Here is a 26116-nt window from a genome sequence, read left to right on the forward strand (position 1 = left end):
TGCCACGTTTCACACGGTTTGTATGGAAACCGATCAACGACAATATTTGTCGTGTCGTGGAATACTTTTTCGATCGATCGATGCTTTTATCATCAACGGAGATTCGCCGATTTCCACTGTGATGCAACCGAAAAATCGTAAACATGCGCCTACGGATGGTGCGTGGGCGGTTTTATAATTCGTTCGTCGTGAGGGGGTGGCATGGATTGGAACCGAGAGCGGGAGAGTTATTGCGTGGGTCGCGATCTGACGACTTCGATGACGCATGACGACCGATTCGATCCTATTTTTAAGACATTTTGCCAACGTTTCTCTAACTCAGGGAAATCGAGACGAGATTTGTCATCCAAATTTTTCCGTTTCACCATTTGGTGAATATCACGATAGAATACAAAAGTTGATGTACAAAAATATCGATCAAGGCTTTCTAAGTTTGAACAATATAACATTATAATGGAAAATATATCACGTACGTTATGTCGTTAAAAATTGGAAAATAAAAGAAAACATGGCATCGAAATTAAACTTAAAATATTCACGGTATTTCAAATAATGCAGAGATTACAGATTAAATTCGTGACCTACATATTTTTCTGCAAATATCTACTATGTTTTTCCAGGAATTGCACTTGTCTCAAGTTTGGTACAGGTCAGTGAGATAAGACCGAGTAAACGATTAAAAATTATCTTTTCTTTACACGACGATATCTCAAGAACCGGAAATTGTATTGGGATGAATGAAAAAATGTTTTAAAGGGCAATGTTCTGTGCTTCCAACGATTCCTCGCTTGTTACCCAAAAGTTATTATTTTCGGAGTTGTAGCGATTCAAAGTTTTCCTAATTTTAATACGCTTTTAATCGAGTTATCATAAGTTACGCAATAATTTCTTCAGATATTTCGGTCGATTTTTAATTAAAAATAGAAATATGATGTTATAAATGTCTTATTTTGAAATATCACTTTCTAAATTTTTTATAAATATATATATCTCTTGTATTGCTTATGTAAAACATGCAAAGTATCTGCAGCATGAAAATGTATAATGGATTTATGCATTAAAATTAGCAATTTAAGTTTCTATAATTAGATGAAACAAAAAGGGAAAGTGAGAAAGTTCTCATTCCATGTAAATCTCATTAAATTACTTATATAATCTAACAAATACCGACAATTTTCAACCTCAATCCAACATTTTTGTATACCAACTTTTATCGTTAAAATTTATTTCGTTACAATCAAACGAATATATTAACGCAACGGTAAATGGAACACGATTGCGGAGAAAAATCTCGATTCTTTTGAAACGACAAAGTGTGGCAGCGTGAATGTATATTCGTATAATGTAAAGAGATGGATTTAATAAAAGATATTTGCGAATATTCCCGAAATGTCGAGGGCATTGTTTTATCTTTGATGAGGGGATCGAATCGATCCTCTTTCTTATTTCAGCGATGCCTCGAATTAAACACGGATATCGGTTATTCTTCCCTCCTGTATAAGTTTCTTCAAAAATTGATCAAATCTTGTCTACTTTATCTCTCGTTAAACGTTTATACAAATCGAAATTTTAATTTATCTTACACCACGAATAAGAAGATTATAGTGAAAATACAAAATCCCTATTTTTAAACTCTAAAAAAAAATCTAAAAAAATTCTATGTACAGATAGATACTGCTTGAAACGTATAATTCGTTGTACAATCAAATCTCTTAATTTTCGACAAAACGAAATTGTGCATGCTCAAAACATAAGTCACCATTAATTTCCATCCAAAATTTTTCTCTTTCCTCTCACATTTATTCTATATTATTTTAGATATTTTATAAATAATACATCCTTATGCATACAAATTTTCTCATAAATGCACAACAAGCATCCACAATCGTTGCGTATTTTTTTTTTTTTTTTATAACACATCCGCGATTTTCACGCAACTTTATTTTCACGCGCTATCATAATTAAAACGTACGTAACTCGAATTTATCCACGGCATAGAATATAATCCGGGCATAAAATTTCTCTGCGTCGATGAATTCATTCGATAATCTCGAATCTCTGGTGGTCAGGGTAATTTTTTTCTCTCTCTCTTTTTGCCTAATAAATCAGATCTCTAATTACACAACAAGTTACATCGGAGATAAGAAAAAAAGAAGAAAGATAGCAACCTGTTTTTCGTTCAACGAGCAACGAACATTGTTGTTGGAAAAAAAAAAAAAAAAGAAGGAAGAATGGTTGAAAACGAGTTATTTTTCTTTTTAACACGGTCAAGCGTGAAGAAAAAGGGAGAAAGCGAGAGGAGAGATAAAAAGCTGGCTAGGAGGGCTGGTTACCACGGAATCTGCATACACATCGAACCGAAAGTTTAGAGAGAATTGCAAGGGATTAATCAACTAATGCATTCGGATCAATGGATTCCATAATCCTCGGTTCAAAATATTTTTGTATCTCCATCGAGGAATAATTTAGTAGATCTTACGAAATAAACAATTATATATAAAACTTGGATAAATGTTAGATAAGTGGGTACCATAAATAATTTCACATGATGTGGAATAAGAAATATAATCACGTATTATTTGTCTTGTATTTTTTCATTTCAGATTTCAAATATGAAAGATAAAGATAATAATATCACAGAAAATATTTCTTTGAATGAATAAACTTATTATAGTGAGAGCAATAACAACGTGTTTTATTTGATCTTGTTTGACGAGTTAAATAATTCTTTTTTTGATAAATTATGTTTATCTTTACAAGAGATAATTCGAAGTAAAACTCTTTTGCATCTCCAAACTTCGATAAACGTTTTAATAACTCGAAAACTCGAAGCTCGTTAATTTATTCCGTGTTCAAAATCAGGTTAAACTTGATCGAAAATATTAATAAAAATTAAAAGTATAATGACGAAACACTATATAAAACTTGTCCACTTGTTTATTAATCCTAATTCAAATCACATTTCCAATGTTGATGATGTTGCGAATGATATTTGGATATATTCAGACATAGATAAAGAATGATGGATCGTGTTGAGATTGGAGGATTAACCTCCTCGTAGAAACCATGTTACAAGAATATCGTGATCATAGGACGAGTTGTTGTTCCAATTCTCGCTCCGTGTTCTATTTAAGCCGTGTTTTCAGATGTCGCGCTTTGTTATAATATAAAGGGAGCAGTATTTTACGCGTATACAACTTTTTTCCATCCCGCGTAGACACACATTTACGACATTCTTGAATTCGATTCGATGAGTCGAGTGAAAATTGATGAAACGACGAATCCTGCGTCCTTAAAAGTTGAAAGGCAAAGAGGCGCGAACCAGCCACAGCCAACCCTTGCCAACCGGGGAAGGTTATTTTCAGCGAAATGCGACCACGGCATCCTGTTTACAGCGTATTCATTTCACGACCTACACCCTTTTTTTATTTGCTATTTCGCTTTGAAACCGGGCGACGTATTTTCTGCTTTATTATTCGTGATTCGAGGGTAGTTGGATAAAACACGCGAAAATCTGTCGTGTTTCCCGTTTATTTATATGTTTGTTTAACTCGTACGTAGTCAGATTATTCATCCTTTTCTAAAAGATCTTCTCTAAAATCTTCATAACTTCATATTATAATTATTTACGTACTTCTATCACTATTTTATCATTTGTATAAAATTTTATATATATTCTACTTATTTTTATTTCTTGTATTCAAAAAACTTTTATTTTTCCAAAATGATTCCATTTTAAAATCTTGGAAAATTTTTAACATCATTGAGAGAATCAATTATTTTTACGGAGAAGACTGCAAACATTCCAACTTAATTTTCTCTCTAAAAATCGTGTTTTTGTTATTGAACCACTGTTAACTCGATAAGCTAATGAACGATATATCCATAACACGTTCTCCTTATCAATTATTCATCGATAATAAAAATGAAAAATCATCACCTATTTTGTAACAACACACGTTTAAACAAAATTTCCACAGATGGAGATAAAATTTCAATGAAAATCGAAATTAAGAATAATTTATTTTGCAATATAGTAGTAATTAATCTTCCACTACTACAAATATACAACTCCAAACGATAAAATATATATCGTCGCACACAATCTTTTCCTTGAAAAACTACAAAGTACGATAACCCCCACATCTAATAAATTCTAAATTTATCGCAACAACCATTAACTTTTCGTCGCGGTTACCAAAATTCCTCCAGCCAGAAATTATTTTAGAAATAACTTTAATTTCCTTTACAAATATAATACGATACCTTCCTTCAAAAAAAAAAAAAAAAAAAAAAAGGAAAAGCTACGACCTTTCCACGACCTTGGACCAAATGCATCGAATTCGATCCCCAATCGTTCATCGGTTTATCGCGTCCATCAACGGGGATCGGATAAAGCCGATAAACGCGAAACCGCCTTATTGTGCCTTTCCCGTTCATTGTTGCGTCGGGCCCCATCGATCATTCAGGTCGAAAATTCGGGTGACAATCGAGAGAGAGAGAGAGAGAGAGAGAGGGATCCCTTCGTCTCCCGCGGTCGATCGAATTTGGGTCGAGCGAAACAGAGTCGGCCGCGAAACCGTGGAGTGGGGAGAGTAAGAAAGGGACGCGACGGTGCAACGGGTCGGGAAATTTTTGGGGGAGGGAGGGGGTCATCCATGGTGGGGGGTCGGGTGTTTGGATGGGCGTCGCTGGGTCGATACAGGGTGGTTTCGCCGCGAGTACGAAAGCGCAACGACTACTCTTGCTTTTTGCTCGCGTCTCTGCTCTTTTCTCCTTTTTCCTTGGGAAATTACGTATATTCCAACGAATCGGTGCACGGTTTGTACAATAAATTGTTGAATATTGAGATTGGGATGGATTTGGGTTAATTTTGATGGTGTCGTTGACATTAGAATTAGATAATTGATATATGTAGGATGTAATTCGATAAATACAATTGAATCCTTTTCACAAATTAATCAAAAATGTGACATAACAGATAGAAATACAATGGAATGTTTCTTCGTGTGAATATTTTATTGTACTGTGTATTACGATATGTAATATATATTAGCATTCAATTACGAGCTCGAAGCATAAGAGAGAGAGAGAAAAAGAAAATGTGTTCCAATATCGTTCAAAGGCAAGCGCCTTTCGGGCCACGAGCGAGCCACGTGCTTCTATTTATTCAAGTTTCAAAAATTGAAACCTTTCAACTATCGAGGTTATGCAATTATATCATAGGATGTCCAGTAAGAATTTTATTTTGTAATTTTGTCGATATCACGTATCTTATAATATCTTTTATTAAACTGAGTAATTCAATTCTTTGAATAACAATTAAAAAATTAATATTTGTTGAAAATTCATCTGCAATAATCTAGCAATAGCTATAAAATTATAAAAGAATTTATTTTAATTATTTAACTTTAAAATATTACAAATTCTAATCTATAATTAAAAATATAATCAAGAATTATAATTTACTAAACAGTTTATATATCCACATTTAAAAGCAGAAGCGTAATATTGAAAAAAAGGAGTATAAAATTAAATTTACTATACTCGAACAGCATTTTGACGCAATTTTTGTTTCTTTTCTTTTTTTTTTTGTGTGTTAAACAGCGCAAAGAGAATTTTAAACGGTTATTAAAGTGACGGTAAGGGAAAGCTCTCCTCGACGTTGCCTTATCGACATTCTCAAGTGGTGCAAGTTTTCGAGCTTGTCTTCGAAGCAACGGACGGATAACTACTTTCAACCCCAACTTATCGCTCGAACCGAAGCTTTTATGACACGATGATATTACTCTATAAGACAAACGTCCCTCTCTAAGCGATAGTTGGAAACGTTTTAATTTATCTTCATCCGTGCGCGAATAATTTATAACCACGATTCGACCGTGATACACAGCGAACGAGTCTACGCGTTTTCACACGGTATTATTACTGATCGAAGCAATTTTCTTTCGATCTCGAATTCTTTCTTTTTTTCTTCTTCGATATATTACCAACAATTACACCTGATATGATCGTTTATGGTCGTGAGATTCGTCATTCAATTTTCGTCACGATAGATTTGATTATAACTCCTTTGTGATGACGTGTTTCTCCCTTTCGTTTCAAAAAGTTTAATTGCAGAGAATCGTTTGAATCGTAATGAAATGAAATTGAATCGTCGCTATTGCGGTGAAAAATTAAACACTCGAAAGCAAATTTTACATCGAGAAGTCGAATAAAGAAATCCTTTTGAAAATTGGTATAAGTAAATTTTTTAAAGTAATCTTACAATTGGTAAATAAGTGTTATTCTCTTACTTAAAATTACAAAAATATACGAAAATGAATATGAATTATTTTAATTGCACACGTTAATAGTATTTCTATAATATTTTTTTTAATCTTCTTTTAAATATCGATATCGATAATATTATTCATATTTATCAATATTGACAATATCGACTATGATGTTGTTGCTTAAGATTCGTGATTGCGTGATTCGTTTCGTGGTTATAGGCGAAATTAAGCTGCGAAACGTTCAAGGATAGCACGTATTCGGGCTTAGTAATGGTCTGCACGTGAAGAAACTGGAGGACACGCAAATTGTTCATCGTAGATCACAAGAGTATTGAATTTCGTTGGAATATTGATCATAACGATTTCGATGATAAAAAGAAAATTATTACAAAGGATAAAAAAAAATTTCTAATATTTTTATTCTCGGAAAAGAAACTAATTCGTCCATCTGATTGTGAATTTAAAGTCAGAAGACAAAAGTATCGAGCGAGCAAGAGAGTTCTTCCTCTTTTCTTTTTGTTATTGAATAAATAAATGTATAAATAAGTAAATATAATGCAGAATAAAATATGGAACTATTTATAAAACTTGTTATAATATGTATTATCCATTGAATTATATATTTTTTTCATTAGTCGAATATAACTTGGAAAGCATGAAACCTAACCTTAAAGTTAATTATAATTTTCTAATATTTTTTTTAATCCTAATTATCCTATTACACGATTTCTGATAAAATTTAAGAGAGTGGATTTCGAAGCAAAAAAATTTTCTATCAGAAAATAAATCAAGTTGAATTAGAAAAAGCAGTTTGAAACAATTTTTCGAAAGAGAAACTTACATTCACATTCGTAAAAAGAGATTAGAATAAAGTTTTCCTTATTCAAGATTGCTCGAGCTTAATCAACGCCTGAACTTTGGCCTTCCCCTGAATTCCAACAAATGCTCAAGCATATAACACCATTACGCTCCGGATACACGTAAATTTTCATTAAAATCAAATTTTTCAATATACGTGAAATTTTTTCATTTTTCAACTTCCATGGAATCAATAAAAATACTCTCATCTTCTCTTTCTATCGCCAAAAAAGAAGAGCAAAACCAACCTAACTTAATACGAAAAAAATAGAAAAAAAAAAATACTTTCAATAACTACATTCCACTAGTTTTTATTCCTCAAAAATGCACAGCATCGTAAACAAAGCTAACCTAACCTAAAAGAAAAAGTGAAAAATAAAAAATAAATATTTTCCTCCCCCCCCCAATAATAACTACATTCCACTCGTTCTTATTCTTCAAGGATGCATACCATCGTCCCATTATGGATATCGTTGGAACTCGTTAGAAAATCTGTGGAACGTGTTCATTGCTGAGCCGACGTCGTTTGCACAGCATTTCAAGAACTCTTGGCCCGTGCTTGAGACAAGCGCGCAGTGGTTACGTGGCACACTGTGCAACGCAAGCTTAAATGCAACGATCCAACACGTAATTTTCGCGGTGAATCCGATCTCGTGTCGCAACGTGGACGAAGATCACGGAAGGAGCGTCCAAGGGGGCGAAAAAAGGGACGTTTCGGACGCTCTGACAAAAGTTAGAAACCGGGAGAGCGTAGGCTTTCACGCGTGCAAAGTATCGGCTATTCACAGCCGCGGTTTCCACGTGGCTTTTAACGTAAACTCCATGCGGATGGCCGCACGCTACTCCTTTCCCTCGAATCGAAGCTTTCGCTTCCCCTTTTCATTCAATTGCATTCCTCTATGCATAACGATTCTCTCTTTATTTTTTTTTTTTTTTTTTTGGTTTACAATGTATTAAAGGATGATATTAATTGAAAATTTTGTTGAAAGAATTTTGTAAAAATTTAAGTTAAAGAATCCCTTATTCCTTTTTGAGTAATTATTTACAATGCCAAGTAGATAAAGCATTAATTGAAAATTTTGTTTTCAATGAAAGAATTTTATAAAAGTTAAAAAGGTTCTCAATACAATTCCTTATTTCTTTTTGAGTAATTATTTACAATGCCAAGTAGATAAAGCATTAATTGAAAATTTTATTTTCAATGAAAGAATTTTCTAAAAATTAAAGAGGTTCTCAAGACAATCCCTTATTTCTTTTTGAGTAATTATTTACAATGCCAAGTAGATATAGCATTGGTTTTCGATCGAATGGAAATTTATTTAAAAAAGAAAATTTAAATCGGAATTAGTCACTTGAAAAAATTAATGTAGATCTTTCTTGAGACAAATTTTTTTCCAATTTTCATATTTTTTACGATGTATAAAAAAATTAAACTAGATATCTTCTTTTACTAGTTGTTGATTTATAAGTTTTTTAAGCAAGTTAAATTAATGAAAAGGAAAGAGACTTTTCGATCGATATTTCTTTTTACCTTAATATATTCAATTAATATAAGTAAATATATAATAATAAGTAAGGATAAATCTGTTATGTGTTAAGAACTGACGTGAAAGTCAAATGTTTCTCGGTTACATTGTATCCTTACCGTTAATCGTTTACTCAGGAAGTTTGATGAATTTGATGTATCAGAGGGAGGAGCTGTTTTCCTCAAGAAACTGCTGACACAGTGCTGTTCCGTTTACGCTCTTTCGACCTTGTTTCGGTCTTTCCCTCAGTGTTTGTTCAAGCACTTCCCTCCTCAATTCCAAGATGGGAGGAATGATGTTGTTCTCTCAAGGCGCTGACGAGAAAATAGGAACTAAATCGAATACATCAGATACTTTTGACAGATAAGCCGACTCCATATTTTTCCAGGCAAAAGATCAAGATAGAAATATGTACCATAAATTTATATATATAAATATATAAATATACATATATATAATCTACCATGATATCTTATGGCCGTGATTTAAGAAATGTACAATTTTCTGAATTACTGAGAGCTTGTCAAATCAAGAAGAGGGAAGAATATTCCTCGAGTAGAAACATCGAGAATTTGTCGTGGTTCGTCTATTTTGGTTGCTGGGCAATTTTCTTTTACAATATTTATTTATTTATTAATTTATTTTTTGGTAACATCTACCATGATATCTTATGGCTGTGATTTAAGAAATGTTTTCTGAATTACTGAGAGCTTGTCAAATCAAGAGGAAAAGTATTCCTCGAAATAGTAGAAACATTGAGAATTTGTCGTGGTTCGTTCAATTCATTTTGGTTGCTAGACAACTTTTTTTTTACAATATTTATTTATTTATTTTTTTTTTTCAAGGTATCTTTCAAAAGTTGAAAATATTTCTCACGAGATGGATATTTTGTATCGATAATCTGAATGAAACACCATTTCGAAATAATGTAATTTTAATTTTAATATCTCAATTCGATATTCTTCCTTGTTATTACTATTTTCGAGAATAAAAAATTTCCAAGAGTTTATCATATTACTCGTATTCCTTTCATTCTTCAAACGCAGCATCCACTAATAGAGAATCTCGGATATATTCACCCTCTTAAAAACGTATATATTCGTTGAACTTTCTTAAATTTTCACTTTGAACAATAATTCTCGAGATTGTAATATTCGCGTCCTTAAGAATGGACAAGAAAGAAAAATCGATAATATGGAGGCGAGGGAAATTTCGTTGTTGAATCTTCATACCTGGTTTTGCGCATACCAATTCAGAGTTATATAGCTTTCTCCTCTTTTATTCATGGAAACCGATGCTCCTTGATGCTTCTTTTAAGTCCATCGATTCGAGTCGGGCACGATCCGGCGATGATCCGCTTTGCTCCTCGATCATTCGACGGGACGTCGAGAAGCAGTAATGTCAAATTGATCCATTAGCAATAAAACGATCGTGCATAATTTTCCATTTCAATTTGGCCGAGTATAAAATAAAAAAATCGCCAATTTCAGTGCGTGAAATTCGAGTTTGAAACGACATCGTTATTTATTTATTTTACATTAATTGTTCATCGATTCGATATTCGATCAATAATTGTTTAAAACTGTATTACAGTAAAGTGAGAATATTGTTTTTTGTTTTAAAAATGCAATAAATTACGTTATAATAATGCAATAAAATTAGTAAATGAGATACAATATTAAAAAAAAATGATCGGATAATTGATTTTGACGATATATCTTAATTTGACTCTTTTTCAAATTCTATGGATTCTATGGAATGCATTAATGATTCGATCGATGATTCTATGGAATACATTAATGTAGATACGTGACTTCAAAATCACATGATATCACAGAGGGTTAATTTGCTTAAAACAATGACCAATTTCCATAACTCGTCGCTTTCTCGACCACGATCGAGCAATTCTCTCCGTGAACAAATTGATTCTCATTAGAATATCGGGATTCGAACAGGGAAAATCCATTGAACGTGAGGGGTGAAAAATCAATTTGGATAGAAATACGATTTCTAAGAGAGGAGAACAGGCTATAAATCAAACGACCCCGAATGAAATTTCGATGCTGACTTCAAAGAAACTGATATAATAGCAAATAAAAATAAAATAGCGAATTAACAGATAGATAAAAATTAAATTATTTTTTTTTATATTTTTTAAAAAAGTAAGAAAAAAGCGAGAGATATTTAATTTATTAAACGTTGAAAAATCGTAAAAACATAAAATGTGACACAACGTGATAAATATTAAGGATGGATAAAAATGACGAAGGAGAAACGAAACGAAGGAAAATCCCTAGTCGAACGATGGAGGACAAAAGCGTGATTGCTTGCTCGATTTTCCTTTATTTTGTCGGAGTGATGGAAATAAGTGGCATGAGATGTTAAATGAATCGAGAAAAAGAAATTTATCAAACGAAAGATCAGTTAATGATACGTTATTGTTAAGCTCCAATCATTTGTGTCTCTAAATTTAAAGAATTTGGAAAATTGTTAGATTAAAAGTTCGTTAACTTGGAAATTCTTTCGCCAAGAGTCTACGAAAGCAATGAAATTAAAGAAAGATTCATAGAGAAAAAGAATCAAAATTTTATAAATATAAATGATGTAAACAGGAAACGAGTTGAAATCATAATATCAATTAAAAACATTACAATTATAATATCAAATGCAAAAGAAAATACAAGTGTTCAAAAACTTAATCGACAGTTCCTCGAATCGTAAAGGTGGAAAATCTGGAATTAAAGAAAATAAAACGCGTAGCATGGACTGGATTGGAAGTGATATTGCGCGCGATCGAGTGATAAACGTTTCGTTTGAGGTGCGCACACACACGAGGGATGGAAATCTGGATCAAGAGAGCGAGAAAGCAAATTGAACATCGAAGAAACACAGAATGAAACGGAAGGAGAACGAGAAGGGGGGAAAAAAAGGGAGTGAGACAGGAGTAGTGGAGAGATCTCGCGGATAGAGCATCGCGAAACAGGAGTCAAGATACATTAGTCATGTGGTATCCTGAAGAGGGGAGGAGAAGAAGAAGAGGAGAGCAAGGAAGAGGAGGAGTGGGGGTGGAACGAAGGGTTGCGGAGGGAAAACGAGGGGAGAAAAGGAAGGGAGGAAGGGAGCGAGAGGGAGCGAGCGTAGGAGGTCGAAAGTGAAGAAAGAGGGAAGGAAGGAGAGAACAGTCGGGTCTGAGCAGTGGCTCGCGCATGCGCGAATCAGTAGCAATGCACTGGCACGTAATGCTATCGGCGAGCCAGTCTGACGCCAGGCACCGCGACGCTATGACGTCACTGGTCCGCGTTTTTCCACCGATCGTTCCACGAAAGCGGTGAGGAATTCATGAATGAAAACGGCCAACTCTCGCAACCAACTCTTCCGCCGATCCTCGCGTGCGCCCACGAGCCTCTCGCCCTTTCGAGATCGCCACAGTATAAGCTGAGATCTGAGATTCGTCAACGATCAACTCGTGTCGATCGATCTCACTCGATTCGTTGCGAACGAAAGATACGCGAAATGGAACGGACCCAGTGCCACACTCTGCGACCAGTTAAATCTCCGCAACGCCTCCTCCTCCACCGGCTGGCAATACGAATCTGACGAATTGTTTGGCCGCGAGTTCTTATATCGAAACTATACGCGAACGTCTTCTGTCATGCGTTCGTCGCGGAGAAAACGCGGAAAATAGGAATATCTTTATTTTATCGAATGTTGAAGCGCTTATATTCTCTTTGTTCTTTCTTATTTTCGCTCTCTTTCTCTTTCTTTCTTTCTTTTAATTCTTTTCTTTTGATAATTCAAGCTAAAATTTGTTTATTTTTTCCCCTTTTTTTTTTAAATTTCTTCGAAAGAGATGCAAGAGACGGAACGCATTAATTCGTTTCTCGTGTTCATTGAAGTGTACACGGGGGGGAGGGACATGTAGCTAAATACATAGATACCATTAGCTTGCTCTCCCTTTGACTACATTATCCGACGGACCGAGATTAAATTCAATTTCGGTGTAATTGACACGCGGTTAAACCGTCTGACGGAATGCGTGATGCGTTGAGCAAGTGTTACGTGGACCAACCATCCCAGTGATCTCTATTCCTATGTCTGATATTTTTTAATATCAAATTTCTTAAACGAATGTTTTTTTTTTCCTTTTCCCATAAGAAACCAAGTTGTCACGTTTCTAACCACGTTTCGTTCATTCAAATATAATTACACAAAAAGTTGCTGTCAAGTATTTCTTTCTTTCTTTCTTTTTTTTTTTCCAGTGGACACGACATCGAAAGTGAAAGTTAAAAAGTCTGGCATCCGCAACCTAGTTGCTATTTCTGTGAAAAATATTCTTGAAAATAAAACTTCTTAAGTTTTTTACATGGATTAATTGCATTACATTTTGTGCAATCCACCCGGATTCGATTCGAAAAAGCGAATCGAATCACGAGTCTGGTGAATTTCTCTCTTAAGTTTCTTACTTAACGTGTCCAACGCATGCCGGTAAATTATGATGTTTGCGTAACATGTCGTACATGTAATATATACGACAATTTGATTAATACGTGCTCGAGAAATTTTGAATTATAATTTTGATAGAAATAGATATCGAAATGAACGCACCTGTTATCGACTACTTCTGGAAAATATCGTCTAACGAAGTAGACTACCCGTAGTAACTCGATAATGCTCCAATACCGTGATATTGAATAATAATTGGCCCTCCAACCCGTGTAATTATTTTCTTCGAATACGAATCGAATCTTCGTCGAACGAAATTCAACTTTCAGCGTTCTCTTTCAACGTGTACCTCCCCTTTCTTGTTTTCAATTGATTCAATCGTGGGAGGAATCTTGTGTATGTAAAGGGGAGCAGAAATTTCGTGGCCTCGTTTCACCGTAACACCCTTAAAATTTGACAATTTCCTCTCAACTATCGCCGTTTACCAAATTCTCGAGGGAATATCTGATCGAAAGATCGGATATCAGCCACGAGATATCTTCCCCTCGAGGAATTAGTCGATAGAAATTCGCGATAGCAGTAATGGTAAATTAAGAATCGTGGTATCATTACCTGTAATCGAATAATCTTTAAATTCGAGCAAAAGTTTTCGTCCATTGTCACGCTTTTCACCAACTTTTAAATTTTCCTCCGCGAGTAGAATTTTAAAATGGTTTATTCCATTTTTGAAACTGTTTAATACTCTTTCGATTCGTTCTATAGTAAAAATCTCCAAGATTTTTATGCTCCCTCGATCGTTCTTACATTCAAATGTTAAAAAACACTGTTTCTTCTTTTCACAAGTCCAACTTGCTTCACCTTCGTTTTAATATTCTTTAATAACTTCTTTTTTGCAATTTACTACCATTTCAAAGATTTTTATATATCTCACATCGAGAAATATATTCATAATATTTCGATGATATTGTTGATTGATTACATTCCACATCAATTATTTAAAAAAAATTTCGATCGTATTTTGCTTCTTGCCTGTAAATAGATAGATAGATAGATTGCAATCGAATTGAGCTCTCTTTTTGTCATCTATTCTCGATCGATAACTCACGATTACCGATCGAGCCACGCGTCCCACCGCAGACTTCCCTATTTCCAACATACCGCGAGATAATATCGCAAGTAAGATGCGGGGAATGTTGGGGGGAAAAAAGCGCATTCCTAGAGTTCATTCCACGACGCATGTCGTGGCCAAGAGTATCATTTTGTGCCCGGGGGGGTAAATAATTCAAGTCGACCGCCACTATACTTCAGACGATCCTCGCAAAACACGAGAAGCATGTCAACAATCTCTCGTGCGCTTCCGAAAACGGTTTCCTCCCCGGTTATATCGGGCCGATGGCGCCTAATTGTCACGATGCGAGGCGAAACACGACATTTCCATTCTGTCAGCTTGAAATGCTCCCGCATTAATTCGCCTCATTTCCATACGGATTCCGAAAGTAAACGCACGAATCGAATACTCGGTCGGTAAAGAAAATAAAGAAAGAAGTAAAAAGATCGAGCGAAATTTGAAAAAAAATCCAAATTTACTTACAAGAATACAGACTTTTAAATTATTCTATATTTAAAAGGAAAATGTAATTTACAAAAATTGAAATAACGGCACGAAAGAAAGGTCTTTTATCACAAAAATTAGGGATAACCAGAAGAATTTCCAACATCACATATCATATTTTTGCCTATAATTTTGTAAAACTTTCCAATTTCTTCGTATTTCTAATTTCCTGATTTTAATAGTTAAACATTAGATTTGAACGCGTGTCCAACAAATTAATTTTAAATTAAATTCTATTTCTATCGGCAAGGAAAAGCATTTCTTTACATCGTTATAAATATAGATAATATATATAGACAACAGAGGTTTTCCATCATCTATCTTTAACCCGGAACTGAAATTTCATTGTCAAAAGAAATGTTGGAAGAGAGATCGATGACGCTCGAAATTGATCCAGCTATTAAGCCGCGTTTACATTACACATTTTCTTTTTTTTCTTTTTTAGATCAAACAATCGGGTCGATCGATTAAAAGTGGACGAACGAGCTACTTTTGCTCGAACGATCAGGAAGCCGTTTTAACTCGATTAACATTGTGTTTACACGAGACGGTTGCAAACGATTCAAAGTTGATCGAGCTTAGTTGTTCGAATCAAAAGTTGGCCGATGCAAAGAACAGCTTTAAACCGCGTCTATTATTACATTTACGATTTAATTTCCGAGGGACGAAAAAATGATGGAACGAATGGAATAGAATTTTTTTTTTTTTTTTTGATCTGCAAATTGATCCAAAGTTGACCAATTAGCCGTTCCAACCGAAAGTTGCTCAATGCGAACGATTCACTCGTGGATTATAACTCGCAACATCATAGCCTGTTATCCTTTAGGGAAACGTTCGTGAATAATGCAACGAATAACGAAGCAATTATATTCTGAGTGAGATTAATGTAATGGGGAAAATTGAGTGCAACTGGAATGAGAGTGGTTATTGTGTGTACTGTAATTACACGTATTATCGACGAAAAGTATTATTACGCGAAAAATATGTACGATTGCATTGCGATTTATCGAAACGAATTTCACTTATACACAATATCGAGTTTCGAATGTTTGGAATGTTTTCGAAGAAAGTCACGATATTTATTAGCTAATCAGATTTGTAATATTATGAATATTCAATTTATAATCCGAACGAAACAACAAGCTTTGTTAAAAAAATACTTAAAAAAGAAAAAAGCATATAGATTCTTCGTTGGTAATGAAATATTCAAAATATTAAAACTAACATTTTTTTAATTATTAAAATTGCAATTTTGCCTTCTAATTAATCTCGTCTTGCGAATATAATTTATTATACGTACTCTTTATCCAATCTTTCTTCGCATCTATTAAATCAAATGCAATTTTCCCCGAATGGATCGAACTTATTTCTCTTCGATTCAAATCCCGTTTACAAAGAGAGACAGACGACAGCGTATCCAACGATCGAATCTGGTCGACGCTGACCACTTGACTTCAAGGATTTATCCAAGGCTTTCGAGGGATATTATCCATCCGTTAAATGAAATTCCTCTTACCCTTCCGTCCGGACACTTTATAAAAGGGAGGAGAATACATTTTCTCTCGTTCGACGAAGAGGCTGCACAATTTTCGATTCAATTCCAAACTGAAATCTAATCAAGTATAGACCATACAATAGATTCCAATTGCGTTTAACGATACCTCCAATAATATACATACTCTAATATAAAAATTCTTCCAAATTCTTTCGTTGAAAAAAGTTTCCAATTACAAAAAAAAATCTCTTCATTTCGAAAAACAAAACAATCGTTTCTTTTCTTTCTCGTTACTTTTCATAAAAGGATCGTCGACACGAGAGATTGAATCCCTCTTTGAATCGAGAGAAGGATATCTCGATACTTTCCAAGTGTGTACCAAGGCTCGTGTGTGCGCCACGCCTCGACACGGTGGAAGAATCGAGATCGTATCGAATCGAGACCAAACCTTTCCAGACGCCTATCGAACACCGAGTGACGAGCGATCCTCTCGACAAAGATACACCATACCTCCAAACAAATCTAATCCAAATTAAATCTTTCCTCCGTTGCATCGAGTGAGATAAAGCGAGGAGAGAGACAATTCTTCATTTTTCCATTCGAAACGTTTTCGAAAAGGAATTCGGTCGGTGATCGATCAATTCTCTTCGGTTCACACTGCGAGGAAACGCGCGAGATGCGAGGCGAGCGGTGAGAGACTCGCCTGGAGAATTATTAGAAACGGAGAACACGTTGCGAGGCGAAGAAAGGGATTGACCGTTCGAGAGAGAGAGAAAGAGAGAGGATAGCGGAGAAACATGGGGAAGAAGAACAGCAAGTTGAAACAGGATACCATCGATCGACTCACCAGTGACACGTATTGTGAGTATCCAATGGTTATTACTTTATTCGAAACGCAATTTTCATGCCGCTTTGTCAATCTTGTTTACACCCCCAATGTTGGGGCTAGATAGACTCCATCCACGCGGTTTGAATCAGTTTTATCGATCGATTTCTGCCCGTCTTTCTTCTCTTTGATACGATTAAATTTAATTTTGCCGCTTTGAATTAATATTTAAAATGATAAAGATTGCTCTAGCTCGTATTTATCATCATTTATTTGCGTAGGCGTTTCACGAATTATTTTCCTCGCCCAAAGTATCAATTTCAATTGGGTGAAATTTTATATATAAATTTGGAATTTTTAGAAATTAAATATTGGACAAATTTTTCGAGATAACGTTCGAAATGAAATCTCAACGATTTCTTAAGAGAGATAATGGGAAATATCCAAGTCTTTATCCTAACCTATGCTCATTTTATCTGCCAATTACAAATTAATGGATCGAAAACGACGCTAGGGATGAAAAGAAGATGTTGTCGAACAACGCGATTATACGATTGCTTATATTACTACGTTTCACTTTGTCGTTTCACCGAGATGTTAAGCGTTTTCTATTGTTCCGTTTACGTTATTCTTAATGTTTACAGAATAAAAATCGGAGAGAAGAAGTTATACAAAATATTTTTTTTCAAATTCTTAAAGAAGAATAAAAAAAATATTTTATGCGTCCAACTATTCAAAGATTGCGATCGATCAATTCATCGATCATTCATGTAATATCATTTTCACTTCACCTCTTTTTTTTTTTTCAAAATCCTCTCGAAACCGTTCCATTAAATTGTCACCATAACAAAATTGATACAATCACGTGACTTTAATCGGCTTTTCGTTTTGAATCGCGCTTCCCCTCGCATTTTTAAAGTTCCAAACTTCAACTTGTTCACGAACTTCAACGACCACGTTGCACTTCAATTTGTCGTTCACGAACGAACAATTAAATCTCTAGTTTTCAATTTCCAACAATTATGGAAAATTAAAAATTGGCGGAAAATCAATTATATTCTCGGCTTATCGATCTTTGAAGCGAAATCTCGTTTCTCTTTGACAACGAATCGTTAAGAAGCTTCCCTCTTGACGAAAGCTTTCGATCGATCAAAGGTCAGGGACTCGAGCTTTCAATCGACTACGATCAACGACATTAGAACAGATATGTAAATTACCACATCGCTCGATTCAAGGATGATCTCTTAATGAAGAAAGATCCTTGGTCTGAAATCCCACTTTATTGGATCGGCAATTTATTTTTAAATACGTACGTATTTAAATGGCGAGAGCTATTGGATTATTTATTAAAAATTTACTTCTTCCTTTCATTTCTTCACTCTCACTTCTCAGAAATTATTTAAAAAATCAGATCAATCCTTTCTGTCTAATTATTATTCACACTTGATGAAGCAATCCCATAATTTTTCAGCACATAACTTTCTAAATATACTGGATGATTAATTTAATTCTAGCATTATCCGTCTTGTTTCTGGCGACATTGAATGATATTTTCAAAAGTTTCAAACCATTGTATTCTATATTAATTAATTTTCTTCTTCTTCTTTTTCTTCTTTTTTTTTATAAATCAATTAAACCACCATAATAACAATTTTAATTACGAGAGAAGAAAGTTTAGGAAAAGAAATTAATAATATAATTTTTATTCGAAAGGACAAAGTTAAAGGAGAGAAAACGAACGTAAATTTTTTTCCAAATTCATTTCGTAAATAATAAAAACTATTACGAAACTCAAAACGCAATTTAAATTTTAAATTCGAGTAAATATATCCAGATTATACCGAATTCTAATAATAAAAATCCTCTTTCGCACTGCGAATTATCGACAAAATTATCGATCAATTTACTCTTATCGATTTCGAGTGTTTCCAATATTCATACGCATTTGTGCAATTATTTACAAAGACGATGTTTCGTCTCGCGCGAGAGAGGCTTAAAAAAGAGAGGCCTGCTCTTACACGCGCATCGTGCACAACTATGTATATTGCACTGCTGCGTTATTACTATTGCGTTGTTACACGCGTTGTTAATATATTCACGGGTATACCTTTAGAAAATAAACACGAAAGTTTTGATATGCATAAATGTCAGTTGGGATTTATTTATTAAGTTATATGCAATTTAAAGTTTCCGTTGGATGGAGCGAGACGGGGATAAATTAAATTGGCCGTCTAATAGGAAATTTTGCTTACGCGTGAAATAAGCGAATAACAATAAAGGAATACATTAATTTAATTAATCTGTCTATATTATGTAATAATCGTATTTGTCGAATAATCGTGATATTTACTTATCCTGTCTCCGGAATTGTCTTTCTATTAATAAAATAGATAAAAAGTAAAATCTTAATTTACAAGATTCTTCGGCAAATAACTTGTTATCCATTACTTCGTATGGAACGAGGAAGGAAAATACGCGCGCGCGTACAGTGAAATTTGCAAGAATCAACAATAATCGTGCTCTTACTCGCCTCTGCGACGGACACGTCACGATTTTCCCCTTTACTCCCTACGTAGGATAGCAGTTCTTCTACTAGTGGTTCTACAATTGATTCGATCACGGGGCGTGACGAATCCGTGAAACTTTTTAGAAAGACGAGCTTTTTTTTTCTTTTTTTATTTATCAAAGTCGAGAATCGATATCGTTGGTCCAGAAGACGACTTTCAATCGCCTTTCGAGAGGTCAGTTTTTGTTATAAGTATCGATGGTGAAAAGTGGATCGATAAGACGAATCGATTGAATCAATTGGTTACAATAAGATATTTTTTTCTATGTAAAACTACGGCAGTGAACTTGGTTCGATCGAAGAAACTATTCCTCAGTTATAAATATTGGAATAATAATAAATATTAGATTGTTGCGACTCTTCTCTTGTTTATCACAAGATAAAGTTGGAGAACAAGGATGATTAATTACGAGGAATCATTTAATCCAAAGCACGATATTTATCTTTGAACACCGAGTATAATGATATGAGATGGCATTAAAAAAAAAAAAAAATAGGTATAAGTAGTATAATTTTCACGAGATATTTCTCTTCTCGTTCTCGATATTTCATTTCTCGTAAATGGATACGAGAAAATTTACAATGATTCATTTGTAACGATATATTATTTGTCTCGTAAATCGAAGATTAAAAGATGGCGTGATTAATATCGCCGATGATTTATCAGTATTTTTAAATCCAATACGCGAATCTCTGCGCGAAATTTACGCCGTTTCTTACGTTTAATAGAAAATTGATTTACGAGAGAGAATTAATGCGTGCCCTTAAAAGCAACATTATCAAACTTTCCTAATCTCTAAAAAAGAAAAAAAATTTGCATAGAACCTAGACAAACGTATTTGACACGTTGGAACTTGTTTTAAAAAAGTTTTACTTTTTTTCGATAATGGACATACTATAAACTTTCACTATAACTATCAACATACACAATGTTCATTATCGAGAAATAATAAGTTTCGATCTCGAGTATTAACAAGTTTTTGTTAATAACTCGTTTATCATATAAAGCAGGAACGAAAGTTTTCGTTTTATAATAAAGAATAATAAAGAAAATATTCCATCATACATATACTTTATACGTTTCTATGTACTATAGTATCTAATATCTAATTTTATAAGATTGTATATGTAATTTGTAAACGAATATTGATCGATTATTATAATAATCCACGTTTTATTATTTTATTCTTTTCTGTTATACACGTTGAAAAAACAATTATTGCAGAAACTGGGACATCGAAGTAATTTTTATCAAAGACAGTCACAGTGGTTGTCGAGTTATAAAAATTTCAAGAAACTTTGTCAGATCAAGCAACGTGATCCAACGTTTTAATTCCAGATGATTCTACGATAGATATCTTTGAGTTACGCGATTCAGAGATTAAACACATAGGTCGGGTATATTGTAGTCTTTTATTTCTTATTTGATAAAAAAAAAAAATATTGCTTCCGAAAAACGAGGAGCTCCCTGCAATTCTATTTTAAACTAATTCATTTTTATATAATAATTAACGTATAATCAAATATCCAATTAATAAAACATATTGTATCAAACACAAAATTATAAATGAAATTTCTATTTCCAAAAGGGTATAAGTAAAAAGCGTGAGGGAAAAAACTAAAAGTTTTATCATCTCAGAACCAACTCAGAAAACAAAGGAGAGCGTGCCATTGAAATCGCTTTTTGTTTTATCCCGATATCTCGATCCGATCCCGAGATATAAGGATTTTAAAATGTCCGTAATAACAGTACAGAGATTATGAATGGGCCCAGTGACCCAGTGACCCACATATTTTTCCCAGAAATGCGTACGTCTTCCTGGAATACTGTCTGTCATTTGTCTGGAGTAGGGATAGGTCAGTGAGATAAGGTGCGAGCGAGAGATCCGAGTAAGCGACGAGGGCGGAAATAATAAACGAGTGAAAAATTAATTTTCTCTTTGCGCGACGATATCTCGGGAACCGGAAGTCGTATCGGGATAAACGAAAAGGCGTTTCAAAGAGCAAGGTTCGACGCTTCTGACGATCGTTTACCCGTTGATAAGGAATCGGTATTCTCGGAATTACGGAGATTCAAAGTTTCTTCAATTTTCAAAGGTGTTAATCGGGCTTCGGACAAACGATTAAAAATTATATACCTTCTTCTGCACGATCGTATCTCGGCAACCGGATATCGTATCGAGATAAATAAAAAAGTACTTTAAAGGGTAAGATTCGACGCTTCTAACGATTTTTTATTCATCGATAAGGAATCGTTATTTACGAAATTACGAAGGTTCAAACTTTTCTCAATTTTTAATACAGTTTTTTTAATCGAGTTTTAAGGCAAATTGCTCGATAGATATATTTTATTTCTGGAAGAAAATTGTTTATCATCGGTACATACTAATGACGTATTGAAGACTTTAAATTGGTTCAATTAAAAAGTTCTTTTTGGTTGGGGTAAATTAAATTTTGCTTTAGTTTGAGTTTATATTGATTAATGAAATTTTATGGTAATTTTTGGACACCTGTAGCTGAAAATCATCTACATTTATTCGAAATATGCAAAACACATATAACACGAAAAGTATATACATTTCCATGAAAATTCATTCGGTCTATTACCAAATAGGAGGACACTTTTTTAAATACGTGTAATTTTTAAAACGAGTTCCACCTTATCCTTTCTCTGATTCCGCGAATAGAATTATCCCGCCTGCGAATATTTTTACGTAATATTTTTAAATCGGTTTATAATACGTTGAAAAGCGATTAAATACGATAAATATTAGATTATCGCGTATCAATCCCTCTCGTACGTTTAAATTACATATTTGTGATTTCTCGATATATTTATACGAATATCCAGTGAAAATTATGACTATGCACCATATCCAAAGTTATGCGTTTACATAATGATACACGGCTGTAATTGTGAACCTTTTATTACATATATATACACATTTACGTTACCTTTGATCAATTTGATGAAATAAATTAACACATCATACGCAGATGAAATAAATTAACACGATATTCCCCGTATCGTTATTTAACGTGTAACGCGATTCTTTATCGATATCGTGTCGTTAAAAATCAAATAAAATACAACAACACTAAATAACGCTACTTCTTCTTTTAAACTACATAACTTTGAAAATTAAATATCTTATTTAATTTATTTCTTTCAATTATTATATCGCTAAAAATAACGATTCGATGCTTCTCCTTCGATGATTTTTCTCGATCTCGTTTTCTCAGAAGAAAATAAAAATTACAACGAGACTCTGCCTAAGATGGAAATATTTCGTTCAAACTGTTATTCCATTTTTTCATTTTCAATATTTCTTTAAACACGAATCTCGAGGCTTCGAAGTTGACGAAAGTCGAGAAAGATTGCTATCAATTCGTACAATGAAATTGCGACATTTATTTATAACAGATTTCGACACCGAATATTCGAGCTATTTCAAAATATCGGCAAAATCGAGCATCGCGGTGCGTAACAAAAGGAAAGATGGCTACGTCAAAATTCATCGCCGACTCTCGAGAAAGTTGGCCTTTATTTCCCACGAGCCAAACCTTGACACTCTCCCCAGTTCCAGGCGAATATTTTCGATACGATCCCCCTTTTCTCTCTCTCTCTCTTGAAAAACACTTCCGCTCTATTTCCTGCACCGAGCCAAATCTCGAAATCTCGGATCACGAGACGTGGAATCGCGGTTACACTTAACAGGCGGCCTATTAAACGATCCGATTCTTCGAGAAATCGATTTCAATGGCGCATCACGAAAAGAGTTCTCGAGAGAACTCTTGCAAGAATACAGGCATTTACGTCGTGTTAATTGCATCCGAATGATAATATTTTCATAGGTTCTTTCAAGATGAGAAAAATTATTAAATTTTTTCACATTAGATCGATATATCTTTTAACGAAACTTTTCTAAAAAATTCAAAAATTAGATTTATATATACAAAAAGAAGCATACACAATTTTATATCAAAGTCTTCTTTCCTAACTGTTTGTTATATTTTTAATAATTTAAATCTATCATATTTGTATTATAAATTTGATACAAGCTTTTTTTAAAATATTTCGTTTGTATTAAATTCAAGATTACGAATTTGCTCCTTCTCTCTCTTTATATATATACATTATCTTTGTTTATAGAATAAATCGTAGCAACTCATTTAATGATAGTCGTATCGATTCGTTACAACTTTTCCTTCGCGAATCCCGACCCAAATTCCCGAGAGTCACGAAACAGCAATAGTAAACGACGATAACCGCGGATGGAAAATCGGCGATATTTCTGCGGGGATGCTCTCTCTGTGTGTACCCTCGATATTTCAACGTGTATAAATTATTATCGGCAGCGGATCGAAAACGATGGATAATGGCCGCGTTGTCGTTCGAAACCAAAGTTTGCTTTGCGTATCGGAGAGCCGGCCGGAAATTCAAGTTTCCCTCCTCCCTTAAGCGCGTGTGCACAACGAGGGATGAGTAATATGTTGATTCACGTTCGAACGTGAGCTAATTTAATGAAAAAGAAAAAAAGAAAAAAAATATCGATTTTAATATTATCTATTTGAAAATAAAATAAATAAACTCGAATATTTTTTTTTTTTTTTTTGAAAAGTAAGAAGTGTCAGAAGAAAATACATAAATTTATGAAAAATTAAATAATTGATAAGATTCGTATGCTTCTTTAAAATTCACGTCTCATTATCTTACGTATATTATTTTAAAAGAAAAAAAATATCGATTTTAATATTATCTATTTGAAAGTAAACTCGAATATTTTTTTTTTTTTTTTTGAAAAGTTAGAAGTATCAGAAGAAAATACATAAATTTAGGAAAAATTAAATAATTGATAAGATTCGTATCCTTCTTTAAAATTCACGTCTCGTTATCTTACGTATATTATTTTAAAAGAAAAAAATATCGATTTTAATATTATCTATTTGGAAATAAACTCGAATATTTTTTTTTTTTTTTTTGAAAAGTTAGAAGTATCAGAAGAAAATTCATAAATTTACGAAAAATTAACGATTCATAAGATTCTTTAAAATTCATGTCTCATTATCTTACGTATATTATTTTAAAAGAAAAAAAATATCGATTTTAATATTATCTATTTGGAAATAAACTCGAATATTTTTTTTTTTTTTGAAAAGTTAGAAGAAAATACATAAATTTACGAAAAATTAAATAATTGATAAGATTCGTATCCTTCTTTAAAATTCACGTCTCGTTATCTTACGTATATTATTTTAAACGACTACGTGTAATATGATACCGTTAATCGACCCCTTCATACTTTTCATCCTAGCTGATACATCGATCGGAGGGAAGATGTGGTAATTATCGAATGAAATATCCTTGGGACGAGAAGGCTGGTGAGATGAAACGAATTGGCGAAACATGGTTTGGGATACTCGCGTCATCCGATTAATCCACGCCTCTCTATCCGGTTAATAGGCTCTGATTGACTCGAGCAATCGAATTTTCGACGTTTTCGATTATCAAATCCTCCCTCCCTCCCTCCCTCTCTATCCGTCTAAGTCCTCCTTATTTCCTTCCCCCTCTCGATAACGATCTTTCGATTCGAAGCAAACCTCGCTTTAATTTCCCCTTCCCCCTTGCTGGAATACGCTGAAATATCGAGCGAATAAATTCGTTTGGAACGGGGAAAATTTTCATTTAAGAGATTTGGAAAGATATTGGACGGGCATGGAATTCTATTTCTTCGATGGTACAGGAAACGTACCACAATTGAAGGGATTTACACGCGCGAGGCAATATATGGCTCGCTTATTATCACAGGATTCGAGGATGATGAAAATTTGTTCGATTCGAAAATTAAATTAAACGAATTATGGTGCTGGAAGGATTTTTATATATATATGTCTCGAATATAGAATCGATTTTAAAGAGTTAATGAAAAAGTTTGGGAGGGAGAGGGATTAATATCGGAGGCCCTCGAGTGAATAAAATTTCAAGAGAAGCGAAGTACGAGTGGTGGATCGGTTCTTGGAAGAGATGGAGGGCATCATAGGAGGAAGGATTAAGCACGGTGCTGTTCAATTTAGCTGGGCGAAAGTCAATTTTAAAATTTTAAACTAAAGAATTTTCGTTGCTCGAGATATTTAAATATTTAATATTTAATAAATGAATGTTGTGTTTTGTCAAATATTATAAATTATTATGATCAGTAGACTCTTGAAATTCTTTGAAATAATTTTTAAGGTTTTTCTCATTCATGGAAATTTTTCTGGTGAGTATATTATATATTTTAAAAGTTTTTATTCTCACTTTTACTTTTATAATAATATTTCGCGAACGATTTCGTTGTTATTATATTCCTTCACGCTTGTAATAAAAAAAGAATAATTGGCTCCGCCTTTTCGTCTCCCTTTTCTTTTCACACAGCACAATTTTACTTTACATAATTAAAGTAGTCGAAAGACAAAAGGGAATTTACCAAATGAAAAGAGGAAACAGTTGAGAATTGCAAACGGAACAAGAACCA

The 26116-nt window shown here is 33.7% G+C and overlaps 1 protein-coding gene across 1 annotated transcript in view; it reads left to right on the forward strand.

Moving 5' to 3' along the window:
* The first annotated feature begins 11893 nt into the window (after positions 1-11893).
* LOC551385 (frequenin-1) overlaps positions 11894-26116 on the forward strand; it is a 49489-nt gene continuing 35266 nt past the window's right edge. The window contains exons 1-2 of the mRNA XM_026440863.1: positions 11894-11987; positions 16666-17070. Of these exons, the coding sequence (XP_026296648.1) occupies positions 17007-17070 (64 nt within the window). The 5' untranslated portion in view covers positions 11894-11987; positions 16666-17006. The remainder of the gene's footprint in view (positions 11988-16665; positions 17071-26116) is intronic.

This window comes from Apis mellifera, linkage group LG1, assembly GCF_003254395.2.
Source record: "Apis mellifera strain DH4 linkage group LG1, Amel_HAv3.1, whole genome shotgun sequence".
Taxonomy (NCBI): domain Eukaryota; kingdom Metazoa; phylum Arthropoda; class Insecta; order Hymenoptera; family Apidae; genus Apis; species Apis mellifera.